Below are 12127 nucleotides of genomic sequence, written 5' to 3'. Positions count from 1 at the left end.
AGTTATGCGTTTGTTTTGAATATAAGTTTGAATTTTTGGGGTTTTCATACCAAACGGCTCGCCTTTAATCGCGTTTTATTGATTCAAAGCTGTGAGCCATGAGTCGAATTTGGGGGAAACACATTTACATCCCTCCAGACTCATGCTTGGAGATGAACATTTTACCAATGTAATCTTGAATTTAAATCTTTTACTGTATCTGATTAGGTATTATTCACAGCACAGTATCGAGACCTGACATTTGGAGATGGTGGCACTAACAATAAATACAGGATACGGAGCTTGAGGTGGGGGAACCTCGGTTTTTTTTAAACCATGGTTTAAAAACAAAGAGAGGCAAGGCTCAGATGGACCTGAGCATAACAGGATTAATGGATATTCTGGACAAAGGATGTTGAAGATGACAGAAGAGGACTGAACAAAATCACCTTTATTAAAGAAAAGACCTCATATCAATAGAAAATGTTTACAAAAACTCCATAATTAGTCCAAGTATTAGTACAAACTCACATACAGCAAATACTCAAGAGAACCCAAGAGTCAGTAGTTTTGCAGACATACATAAGTCATAAGACAGTGTCCCATTTGATAATTAAAATTTCATTAGAAGCAGACAGAAAACAGAAAATAATTACAATTAACATCTTTTCAAGTTAGTCTTGTACCACATGTTGCCCAGGTGCAAAGTGCTTTTATCTTATGATTTCTTTATGAATCACCAAACCAAGAGTAAAAAAGTGAAGTAAAAAACTACAACACTTCAGACAGAGACATTTTGCATGGAAGGACAACAAGTCGCCACTGTTTACAAATCAGGCATTTTATAAAACCACGGTCACTGGAAATTTGGTTTATAACATTCAAAAAAACCTTAGAAAGGGAAATGTGTTGTGTGCAGTTTCTGTTTTGGTCCAACAGTGACAAACTGAAATGATTTCATGTTTTGTTAGCAATAAAAAGTGAAATGCTAGTGTTTACATCTTTGTTACTCCCACTGGAAAAATAAAAGTGCGGCAAGTATTTCATTAAACAAACAAACAAAAAAACAAACAAAAAAAACAACTTGGTCTCAGAACAACGTGAACAATGTCTCAGCCCCATCATCCGCAGGGGAACCCATGTTAGTGCACCAATTTCTTAACCAGATGCATGCATAATACTGAATTATTAAATAAGGACTGGCAGTCTGTGCAAAGTCTCTATGTAGGGTGACCCGATTCCAAAAAAAGAGACGGTGGGGAACTTTTTAGCTGGACAAAAATTGATTGTGGCAGTTTCCATCACATTTACGAAAATCATCTTTCCCTGATGGGCAGAGCTACATGACTCTACGTGGGACTAACTTCCACTTGAATATAAGACAAGGCCTTCCCTGCTGTCTTCAGACAGTTTGATTAGAAGCCAGACTTTATAGACGTGCACATCCTGCAGAGCCAATCAAAATGTGGGACACACTCTTAATAAGTGGGACGGGGGGACAAGGGATAAAAATGCTTTGCAATCCATTATGAAGAGGGTCATCTGGACACCCTGTTTTCTACATGAGCTCCTATAATGTCCATCCTCAAAGCAGCAGCCCTGGTGACTCTGAATATGAACACTGTGAGTACTTTAAACTTAATATATTTGTGCGTTACAGTGACCGATCAATAGTCAGTAGTAATTTTTGGACTAATTTTTCCTCTGTTGGACTCACCAGTGAAGGTTTGTACATTTTAAATAGTGGGCTAAGAATGAAGGGGCAGTGCTGGCAAATACGGGATCGTTTGAAGGAACACTCAGCAGCACCTATACTCTATAAGTGTCTCTCCTAACCAGTATAGTACTTGGTGGGCACAAAGGGCATCTTGCTGACAGCGGCCGGCACTGCCTTTTTCCTGACCTCGACCTGGATGGCTGTTCCATTTTTGGCGAACGCCGCATCCACGTAACCCATGGCAATGTTCTTTTTCAGGCAGGGAGAGGGGCAGCCGCTGGTCACCTCACCTGTACAAAACACAAAGGAATTTGTCTTTCCAAGGAAATCCTGTTGTACAGTTTTTTTCAGTCATTTATTTCTATATGACAGGCACTGTCATGTCTGCAATCATGCAGCGTGTGAAGAAACACTTAACAATCATCTCACTGACATTTGATATGATACCACAGAAATACAAACATTGCGATCGTATCTATTTTAAAGCCCTAACATGTAAGATTTGAAAATGTCTGAGTCTGGAGACCCCAATTGGCAACATCATAACAGATACTGGCAAACAACAATACTCTCATAATTGTTGGGGGGGGGGGGGGGGGGTATGTTTTTATGTCTGTGTTTGCACATTCTGACCTATGACCTTTCCATCAGGGCTGAGAATAGGCGTGTGCTGCCGGACTGGGGGGCCGGTGGACACCAGACCCACTCTCTTCCTGGCTGTCTTGGCTTTGATCTGAGGTATGATGATGTCAGCACCGGGGAAATCTTTGGCCTGGCGTCTGCGCTTTCCTGTGTGTGAGACACCAGCAGTTCATTGACAGACTGAATGAAAAGGCAGGCGTGCACAACAACATCTGGGATCCTCTAATTAAAAAAATAAAATAAATCTTATGTGTAATTCCAAATTATCAGATGGTGGTATCTAATTGGTATGCAATTGTGAAACTATTAGGAAAAGATCCTAAGACATGTGCTGCTTCTCGCCTTCGGAGACCAATCAGAAGAACGTTTACCTTTGAGTGACGCCTTAGTTGACAGCTGCTTATTAAGTGGCAAATAAAAACAAAATAATTTAAATGTTTTCAAATCACAAGTTTCATGACAGCCTCACACAAAAGCAGCTGTTAGAAAAAAAAGAATAAACGACCAAAAAAAAAAGTTAAACCCCAACCTATGGTCCAGACAAGCGTGGCCTCCACAGGTGTAGTGGTCTCATCGATGTCATTGCCATAAAGACAAAGCCCCGCCTCCAGTCGTAGGCTGTCCCTAGCTCCCAGCCCGGCCAGCTTCACCTCACTGTTGGTCAGTAGCTTCTCTGTCAGCTCCACCACTCTGGACTCAGGGACGGAGATCTGACACACAGAGACACAGGCAAACTGTAGAGCCACGTCTTTATCCAAGTACCTTTAATGTCAATAAAGTTCAGAGAATTACAAATTTCACCTCAAAATTACATCTACGCATGTAATGATACATAGTGCAATTTATACCAGTTTTGGAGAAGTTTACTACAGATCTGTCAGCCACAGACCCTGGTGTGTGTGTAGGTTGATGTGGGAACTATTTTATATCTGCCAATCAAAAGACGTGCAGCTAGCTAAAAGTAAGCTAGTTTGTGTAATGAAAGCTTCACAGGATGCAAACCTTCAATTACACAATCTCTTTATTGTACTGAGTGATACAGCTGGCTGCTGTAATTAGGCCAACAGAAAACATTTTCTAGATTAAGTGCTCACAATAAGGTTTCTGGATGTTTTGAGTAAGAATTTCTGGAACAAGACATTGAGGAGTCTTTTTGTCTTGGAAAACGATAGAGCGCCATCTAGTTCTGCTATATCTACAAGAAACCAGGCAGATCTACAGCTGATGGCACCAAAAATTAAACTGAATCTTGTTGTTAACAATCAAAGCAGCAGTCTGCAGAGAGGACGTTTCCTCAAACATGATTTGCATCAAATGAATGCCAGAATAAGTGCAAGTGTATCAAGCCTACTTCAGGATGTTGATTACATATTAAGAAGAAGAAGTTGCTGTCAGGTGCTCCCTTATTCACAAGGGGTCACCACAGCAGGTACCTCTCTCTGTTTTATTTGTCAGATTTTTTATTTATTTTTTCAAACAGCAGAATCAGCTTCCTGACACAAACCCAAAGAGATTTGGGTCTCCTCCTGGACACAAAAACCAGCAAATTTTAACTTGTTCGTCAAATGTTTAGGCCGCCTCTATGGGCTCAAATTGTGGTCATAAATATTTTGTACTTGTAAATTAGGATTTGTATGTGTAAAAAGAATTTGTGTGTGTGTAAAAAAAGATTTGTATGTGTAAAAAGATTTGTGTGTCAGAGATAGAAACGACAAGGAGCAGGTGCATCTAGTACAAGTAGAGCTGCTGCAAAAACCCACAGAGCTCAGCAGCCAGCGCAACAAATTCTGGATCCTTGGCTTTTAGTTAGCAGTTAGCATTAGCAGCACATGCTGCCGCCAATGTGAAAGGACCTTGATGCTGCGCACTGTGACTCACAGCAATGGTCCCAGATCAGCACTAACTTTGTGTTAAACTAATCTTAAAGTAATAATGGTATTTCTAACCACTGATATACCACAACTTTATCCTTTCAACAGCTACTGAAAGTTAGGGGACCTAGCTTATCTCGGATATTTATATAGAGATCCTCCAACTTCAAACTGTATTACCCTTCAAGGACCTGCAGTTCAAAAAAGCGCCCCTCCGACAGCCAAACCCATCTATTCTCTGATTGGATAGTTACATTTGTGATTGACATGACATTGACCAATCAGATGAAAGGAAGAAAAATAGGGTCAATTTTTTTTTGGCTAAGTCCACACCGTTACAATAAGTATAGTAAACAGATGTAAGCCTGAGCACCGAGTGAAATGAAGACAAAGAAAATCAAGCTGCCACAATCGCTGTGTAAGATAGATGGAGAGATCCAACCACATCCATCCTGCTTTCTACAGGAGTTCAGACAGTGCAAAAAAACATCACTTCTTTTAGTAGATCATTCATATGGAACAGGTTCTTTTTTCAGCGGGTGCATATCAGCAAGTAACTGTAATCTTTCTTTAAAAAGACAACTTGTGAATGTACAATGGCAGGATACAGAGTAGTTAGTCCACAGCCTTTTGACTTTGGCCTCACATTTGGTTTTGCATTTGTGGTTTCGATAGGTCACATATGCCTCTTTTAGAGATGCACTGTTTTCCATAAATGGCACTGTATCTGAGAGTGTGGGCTTTTGCACAAGTCCCAGTGGTTAGCTCACTAAAGACCAGGCCTAATAAGAGTTACACACTGAGGTTAGAAAGAAATAACACACTGTCCAGGCAATAACGGACATTCGAGGAATTGCACGGGCTTTTGGTTGGCAGAGGGAGTGATGGGGGACAGGGCCTGCAGAGAGGCGTGGGACCCCACAGAACTGCTTGCCCATACAGCCTTTAAAAAAAAAAAAAAAAAAAAAAAAAAAAAAAAAAACCCACTGTCCATTAAACACAAGTTAGAATACAAAACTAGTTGTCCCGAAGCATGAAAGAACCTGCAAACACACACATATGTGCTCACCTCCACCCCGTCCTCTCCAGTGTATCCACATCGAGTTAGTCTGCAGTCAGGGACACCGAACACCGTGGCCAGGGCAGAGGTCATGAAAGTTAGCTTACTGAGGTCCTCCTTCAATCCCGCCTGGAGCACCTGAGACATAGTGGGACCTGGAGACATGCAAATAAATTCTTATCTGCAAGATCTGAGACACCTAAACTGCAGGAGTTCAAAAAGAAAAGGAAAAAAAATCAGAAGCAATAGCCAAAATTCATGGATGGACGGAGAAAGAGCGAATGAGGGAAAGCAAAACGAGAGGAAAGTAAAATAAGATGAAAAGGAAGCAGGAAGAGAAGTATAAAGGAAAGGAAGTGATGAAGACTATAGTAAGAGCACCGATGAAAAGAAAAAGAAGGCGGACTGTCGCACAAATATTCTACCTTGTACAGCAATCAGTGCGCAATCAAGAAACTCCAGATCCACATCAAAACCTGCATATTTGAACTCTGCCAGTTTGGCCTGAAAACAAAAAACACACCCACACACATCAGATGCTTTTTAACTCTCGGCCTGTTTGCTACATACTTTTCTTGAATTCACCTTCACATGAGCAGAGTCCTTGTCAGCACAGCCGGCATTGGAGACAACGTAGAGGTAGCCCTGGTCCGTCTTCGTCACAATGAGGTCATCAATAATCCCACCTTGCTCATTAGTGAAGAGGGTCAACGTGCCCTTGGAGGTGAGGCAAGAAAAGAAATGAAGGAAACAGAAAAAAGGACACTGTGGACATCGTGTTTATGTTAAGTTTCTCATCTTTAAGTCTCTCTTGCACTCACTGGATTAGCCAATACTCAGAATAACTGAAAACCCAACTCAATGAAGATGCTTTAAGAGAAACTTCAGATTTAGACAAGCTGGGAAGGTCTTTTGGGGCCATTTCTAAACAACTGCAGATTCCAAGATCATCAGTTCAAACAACTGAAGGAAAGACAAACAATCCAGGAACCACAAGGACTCAAGCCTGTATAACTGTATACTGCTGGAACGCCATCATCACTGTCCACAGTGAGGTTTTACGTCGCTGTGAACTAAAAGGGTACCAATTAAGAAAGAAGCACACGCTCCAAAATCAGCATCTTCAAGCTTGAATGGAATTTGCAGCTGTTCACATGGACAAGAAAAAGTTTTATGGTCAGATGAGAAAAGCTTTTTTGGCCACAATGACAGGAGGTATGTTTGGAGGAGTAAAGGTGAGGCTTTACTACCAGTGACACTAGTACATTACACAAAATACTTTGAATAATGAAGAATGAGGACTATGTCCAAATTCTTCAACTTCACCTCAAGTCAACAGCTAGATGGTTGAAACTTAGGCTACGTTCACACTGCAGGCGAAAGCGCATCAAATCAGATTTTTTTGACCCTATGCGATCATGCTATGACAGTGTGAACGGCGCAAATCCGATATTTTCAAATCCGATCTGGGTCACTTTCGTATGTGGTACTGAATCCGATTTTTTAGAAAGCGACTGCTGTTTGAACGGTCAGGTCACATTAAATCCGTCTTTTACATCACCAACACAAGACAAGAAGCCAATTATCAGTGCCGGAGAAGACATCGCGAACGCTTCCTGGACATCCCGTGTAGATGTCAGTGAAACTGTTGGGAAGACAACGTTGGAGAAACGTGAACATTTTATTTGTACTGTATAATCTGCAGATTTTGACAGAAATCTGCAACTATACTTTGAAGCACCGCTCCTCTCTTAAACAGCAATAAGGATAATTATTAGGTTATTTATATTATTATGTAAATAACAAAATAACTTAAAGCAAAAATTGGGAAACGTAAAGTCCGAAACAAATCTGTATATTAAGGGCCATCAGTCAAACAATACTGTTTGCTCTGGGTCTAAACAGAGAACGTTGTGTGTGAAGTCTTCTTTTGCGCATGCGGGCCGCTTTGAGCGTTCACACTAGAGTTTGCTGTCGCATTTTATTTGTAGTGTGAACACGCAGACAAAAAAAAAAAAAAAAAAAAAATCGGATTTGATCAAAAAAATCGGAATTGAGCATTAAGACCTGCAGTGTGAACGTAGCCTTGGACACAGTTGGGTGCTCACGCAGATCTTGGAACTAGGGGTGGGTTTTAATTACAGGTTTATTGATTAAAATTGATTCTAGCTTGGATAACGTGATATCGATTCATTAAAATCCTGAATCGATTTTTAAATATAAATGTATTTTGCCCGAAACGCCAAAATCTCAGGTTAAACCTCACAAAATTTCAACAACCACCAAACAGCTTAAACAGTAAATGAGAGCAACAAAAAGCGGGGAGCCGCCGAAACATCAGAATCAGTGAGATGTCGCCTTTCTCACCCGACGGCACGGTCGGGGCTGAAAGCCAACAGCTCACTGACTCTGACGCGTCAGCGGGTCCGCGCTTTGCGTTTACATCCTTTTTGCGCTAGATTCTGAAGCTGCTGTTTTTATCTCTCTCCAAACAATATTGACTGAACCAGCAGCAAAAGAAGATCCAAACTACGCTTCACATAAACATCGTCATGAATTCCCTCTGACTTTGGCTGTTTTTCTTTCACCACGATTTAAAAAAAAAAAAAAAAAAAAACCCACACCACACTTCATGCACAGCTCTCTCTCTCTCTCTCTCTCTCTTTCTCAGTGAACTTCAAGAACAGTTTCCCGTCTAAAAATCTCTGTTTTCTGCATTACCGCAAAAGCGCGTATTCTCGGCTTTTATATAATATAAAAAGCACTGTTTTTGTCCACTAGAGTTGGACTTTCACGGCATATTCTGTACCACATCTCTGTGCGTTCATCATTTGTTTGAAGACAGTTCACCACCTGCAACCACTTTTCCGAGAACACGCGCTTCTTTTGCGGTTCGGACTCCTGCTGACATTTCTTTGGAGGTGGAGGAACACCAAAGTAATTGCTTAAAGGAGCTTGCTTCTTCGACATTTTTAAGAGCTCTAAACAAATGTCTGTCCTCCTCCAGAAAATCTTATGTACGCAAACGCGCGTTGCAACTTCTTATCTGGTGGCGTCTTTTATTTTGAAAGCGCATGCGCACCTGCGGACCACTTATGTGCACCCCTGTGTATATACATACATGTATTTATATGTTTGAATATGTTTTTTAAGTTGATTAAAGATATATCCTTTATAATCATTCACACAACGAGAGTGAACTGATGCCCTCATGCTGCAGTGGATACAGTCCCATTGTTTTTGTCTCTAAATACAACCGGCAGCTGCTTTAGAGGAAACCCTCTCAGTAAAAACTGTGTACACTGCCTGCTCAGCACCAGACGATTATCTTTTTGGAAGGAAAAAAAAATGATTAAAGTCAACATGTCTGATCTTCTGCTAGTTTTGTGTTCACAGCTTCCCCTCACTTGCCTCAAAGTGAACAAAAAGTCAGTAAAAGCAGTTTTAAAACGAAACAATCGTTAACGTACCTGGTTGTCCTTGAGTTCTGCGATGTCTGCAACTACCAGTGACTCCATAAACTTCACCCTGTCTTTGCCGTGGACGTTGGTCTGACAGAGAAAAACAAAAAGTCTGTAATTAAATCTTTAACAGCAGCAGTTTCCTGGAGAGTTGGGTGGTGGATAAAAAACAGCCAGACACTATTAGACATTGTTTTTACTCTGCCATGATGTGACTAACACATACATTTCTTCACTTGACACACACACATTGCTTGACACAAGAGTCACACTCTGCTCCCAATATTTACAGCAGAATATCTCAGAAAGTCTTAAATCCAAGTTGCGATGCTCTACTTGAAATCTGCACCCATGTTTAAGAGCGCATGCCTCACCTGCAACATGTGACTGACATCAAAGATGGAGCAGTGCTCTCTGGTGTGCATGTGAGAGGCAATGTGACTGTCTTTATACTGAACGGGCATACTCCAGCCTGCAAACTCCACCATCTTTCCCCCCCGCCCCCTGTGGAAGTCAAATAGTGGAGTCTTCTTCAAGGCAGTCTGGGGAAAAGAAAACATCAGGCTTGTAGTGAAAGTCCACAGATGAAATACTGTGACTGCTGAGTTCTTGCATGCTATTAAATCTATTAAAGGGTTTCTAAAAGGTTTAGTAGTTTAGCATGTTCTGCAAATAACACAGTGAGCAGGAACATAATAACAACACATCTTTGATTAATACACAGCTCAGCTGATAGGCCTCTCTCTCGTGCTCTCTTCAGTCTGACCTTTGAACCAGCTGGTGAAGGTGGGCTTATCAGCCACAGCAACAGCAGCGCGTTGTGGGACAGAGTGTGTCTGCACCTTTCCAAACTGTCCACAGTCAGCCGTTACTGCAAACAAACCGAAGGCATGTGGCTGCTCTGGTTGCAGACCCATATACTCCTAAGTCAGGGGTGTCGAACTCCAGGCCTCGAGGGCCGGTGTCCTGCACGTTTTAGATCTCACCCTGGGTCAACACACCTGAATCAAGTGATCAGTTCATTACCAGGCCTCTGGAGAACTTCAGGACATGTTGAGGAGGTAATTTAGCCATTTAAATCAGCTGTGTTGGATCAAGGAAACATCTAAAACCTGCAGGACACCGGCCCTCGAGGCCTGGAGTTCGACACCTGTGTCCTAAGTCTTTGTGGATTTATACTGCTTTGTACATGAAAGTGAAAGAACAAGACTGATCCTATATTGATCAACTGGTTTGACCCAAACCCTCTTTGCATACAAACCTACAAAAGCATAGGGATGTCATGAAGGAGTAAAAAGATGGATGAAAGGGTAAGTTGGCCCTGCGTTAAACCTTGCTGACAGTACTGCAGAGTCAGTCACTCGTGGTTTTAATAAAGCCATTTTGTGCAGCTCAGTGAAGTGAAGCAGGCAGGGGGGAGGGCCACTCTGCAGGGACAGAGATACATTATGTGTGCATGGGCGAGCCGTTGCTGTCACAAACTCACGTGTTAATACTGTATTAATTCAACTCAGTTTTATTAATACAGCGCCTTAACCCTTATCACAACAGTCACCTCAAGGAGCATTATATTGTAAGGTAAACCCCTACAGCAATAAAGAGAAACCTCAACAATCAGACAATCATACCAACCCCCCAATGAGCAAGCACTTGGCGGCAGTGGAAAGTTAAAAGTCCTTTTTAACAGGAAGAACCAGGCAGGCCTCTGAGGTGACCTGTTGGGTGTGAGGGGAGGTAGACAGGACTAAAGACACACACAGTAGGCAGTAACAGTAATAGAGCAAGATTTCTTCAGAGAGTCAATCAAAAAATCATCTAAATCTCATTAAAGTACGTGAGTTACAGGCCTGAAATTGTCCTTTCACTGGAATTTCTTGAAATACAAAAGTCCTATAAAGTAGGATAAACATACCACAGGACCAAAGTTAGAGGTTAAAAAAAGTATTAATAAGTAATACTGAACGCGTGACAAATTAAATGAGTGAAAATTCAGCAAATAGATAAATAACTCATAACAACAAAAGGTGCGTGTGAAGTCTGACGCCCAAAGCCTTCGGCACGCTTGCAAGGACTGAAGTTCACGGCTCTGCTTACCTCTGTGCTGGCAGCCCGGCTCTGTTGCTGCCTCCTCCCCGCACATCCAGCTCCAACGAACCGCAACAAACCGTCTCCTGCAGCCCGCAACCCGAGCCCCGAAGCCCCGGCTCCAACCGTCAACCGAGCCCACATCATGACACCTGAGTCCCCGCTAAATTCAGCACGCACTCTCGCTGCTCCTGACGGGGTAACACTTCCGCTGTGCTTCTAAACTCGTCACTCAGTGCAGCGTGCGCTCACCTAGCAAAACCACATGAAGCGCAACGATTAGCTGTAAGGACTTGTGGTTAATGTAGTTGCTGGACCGCTGGCGCGCAGACGTTTGCTGGTTGGTTCAGCGAATCACGCTCAATCTTATTAAAGAAAACACAATGTGGGTGTTACCTGAGATATTACTGGCTTCCCACTTCATTCATTCATAAAATAAAATAAAATAAAATAAAATAAAATAAAATAAAATAAAATAAAATAAAATAAAATAATAATTTAAAAAACATTTGTTTACATCAGCTTCATGAAATTCTGTTGTTTTACACATAAACAACAAATCCTTAAAGTTCTCTTTCTTTGGGAGACTAAATTCAGAATAAAAATTATTATATGTATATCAGCTCAGTTTAATAAATGTGGAAATGTTTAGCTCTGGAGTGTTTCTGCTCTCGCATAAAGTAAAACCTGATTTTCAGAGCCTCGTGCAGTGTCAATATTTTTATTCAATACCAAAAATCTGTTAGCATAACTAGCCTGAAGCCTGAAAAGCCTGATAAATTTGCAGATTGCGGCGATTCGATTACGACTTTAATGCTACATTTATGACTAGTTGTGCTAGGTGTGTTTTAATCTCAGCTGCTTCTTCTTTGAGCTGCTGCCACAGCAGATCATCTTCCTCCATCTCACCTTATCCTTAACATTCTTCTCTCCCACACCCTCTGCATGCCCTCCCTCACTACATCCAACAATCCTCTGAGGTCTTCCTGTTTTCCTCCTGCCTATCATCTCCATATATCCACTACCCCTCTGCCAAACCATCTCAGCCATGCCTCTGAATCTGTCTCCAAACTCCTCACCCTCTCCCTTTGATGTACCCACTTAAAGTCCATCCTGGTCACTCCCAATGAAAATCGTAACATCTTCAGATTCTCTCTTTTTGTCAATGCCATCGCCCCCAAACCATACAGGTTGAAGCAGGTCTTACTTCCACCTTCATACTCCTACCAGCCTGGCACTCAACTCGCCCACTTTCACTGCCTCTTCTCCTCATAGCTTCGCTGTTTCACTCTCCCCGATCTGTCTAATTCAC

The 12127-nt window shown here is 41.8% G+C and overlaps 1 protein-coding gene across 2 annotated transcripts; it reads right to left on the bottom strand.

Moving 5' to 3' along the window:
• Positions 1-91: 91 nt before the first annotated feature.
• amt (aminomethyltransferase) lies at positions 92-11111 on the bottom strand. Of its 2 annotated transcripts, none has more exons than XM_085145737.1 (9): positions 10825-11111; positions 9105-9272; positions 8740-8820; positions 5855-5986; positions 5695-5773; positions 5279-5424; positions 2868-3048; positions 2330-2485; positions 92-1986 (listed from the first exon to the last, which is right to left on the bottom strand). In XM_085145737.1, the coding sequence occupies exons 1-9, from the start codon at positions 10960-10962 to the stop codon at positions 1811-1813; spliced, it is 1257 nt and encodes a 418-aa protein (XP_085001863.1). In that variant the 5' UTR covers positions 10963-11111; the 3' UTR covers positions 92-1810. The 2 variants fall into 2 exon arrangements, with proteins under 2 accessions (XP_085001863.1, XP_085001864.1); XM_085145738.1 differs by lacking the exon at positions 10825-11111 and adding an exon at positions 9497-9685.
• Positions 11112-12127: the final 1016 nt, after the last annotated feature.

Source organism: Neolamprologus multifasciatus, chromosome 20, assembly GCF_963576455.1.
Source record: "Neolamprologus multifasciatus chromosome 20, fNeoMul1.2, whole genome shotgun sequence".
NCBI classification, from domain to species: domain Eukaryota; kingdom Metazoa; phylum Chordata; class Actinopteri; order Cichliformes; family Cichlidae; genus Neolamprologus; species Neolamprologus multifasciatus.
The sequence above is the reverse complement of the archived record's forward strand: the minus strand, read 5'-3'. Positions and strand labels throughout refer to the sequence as shown.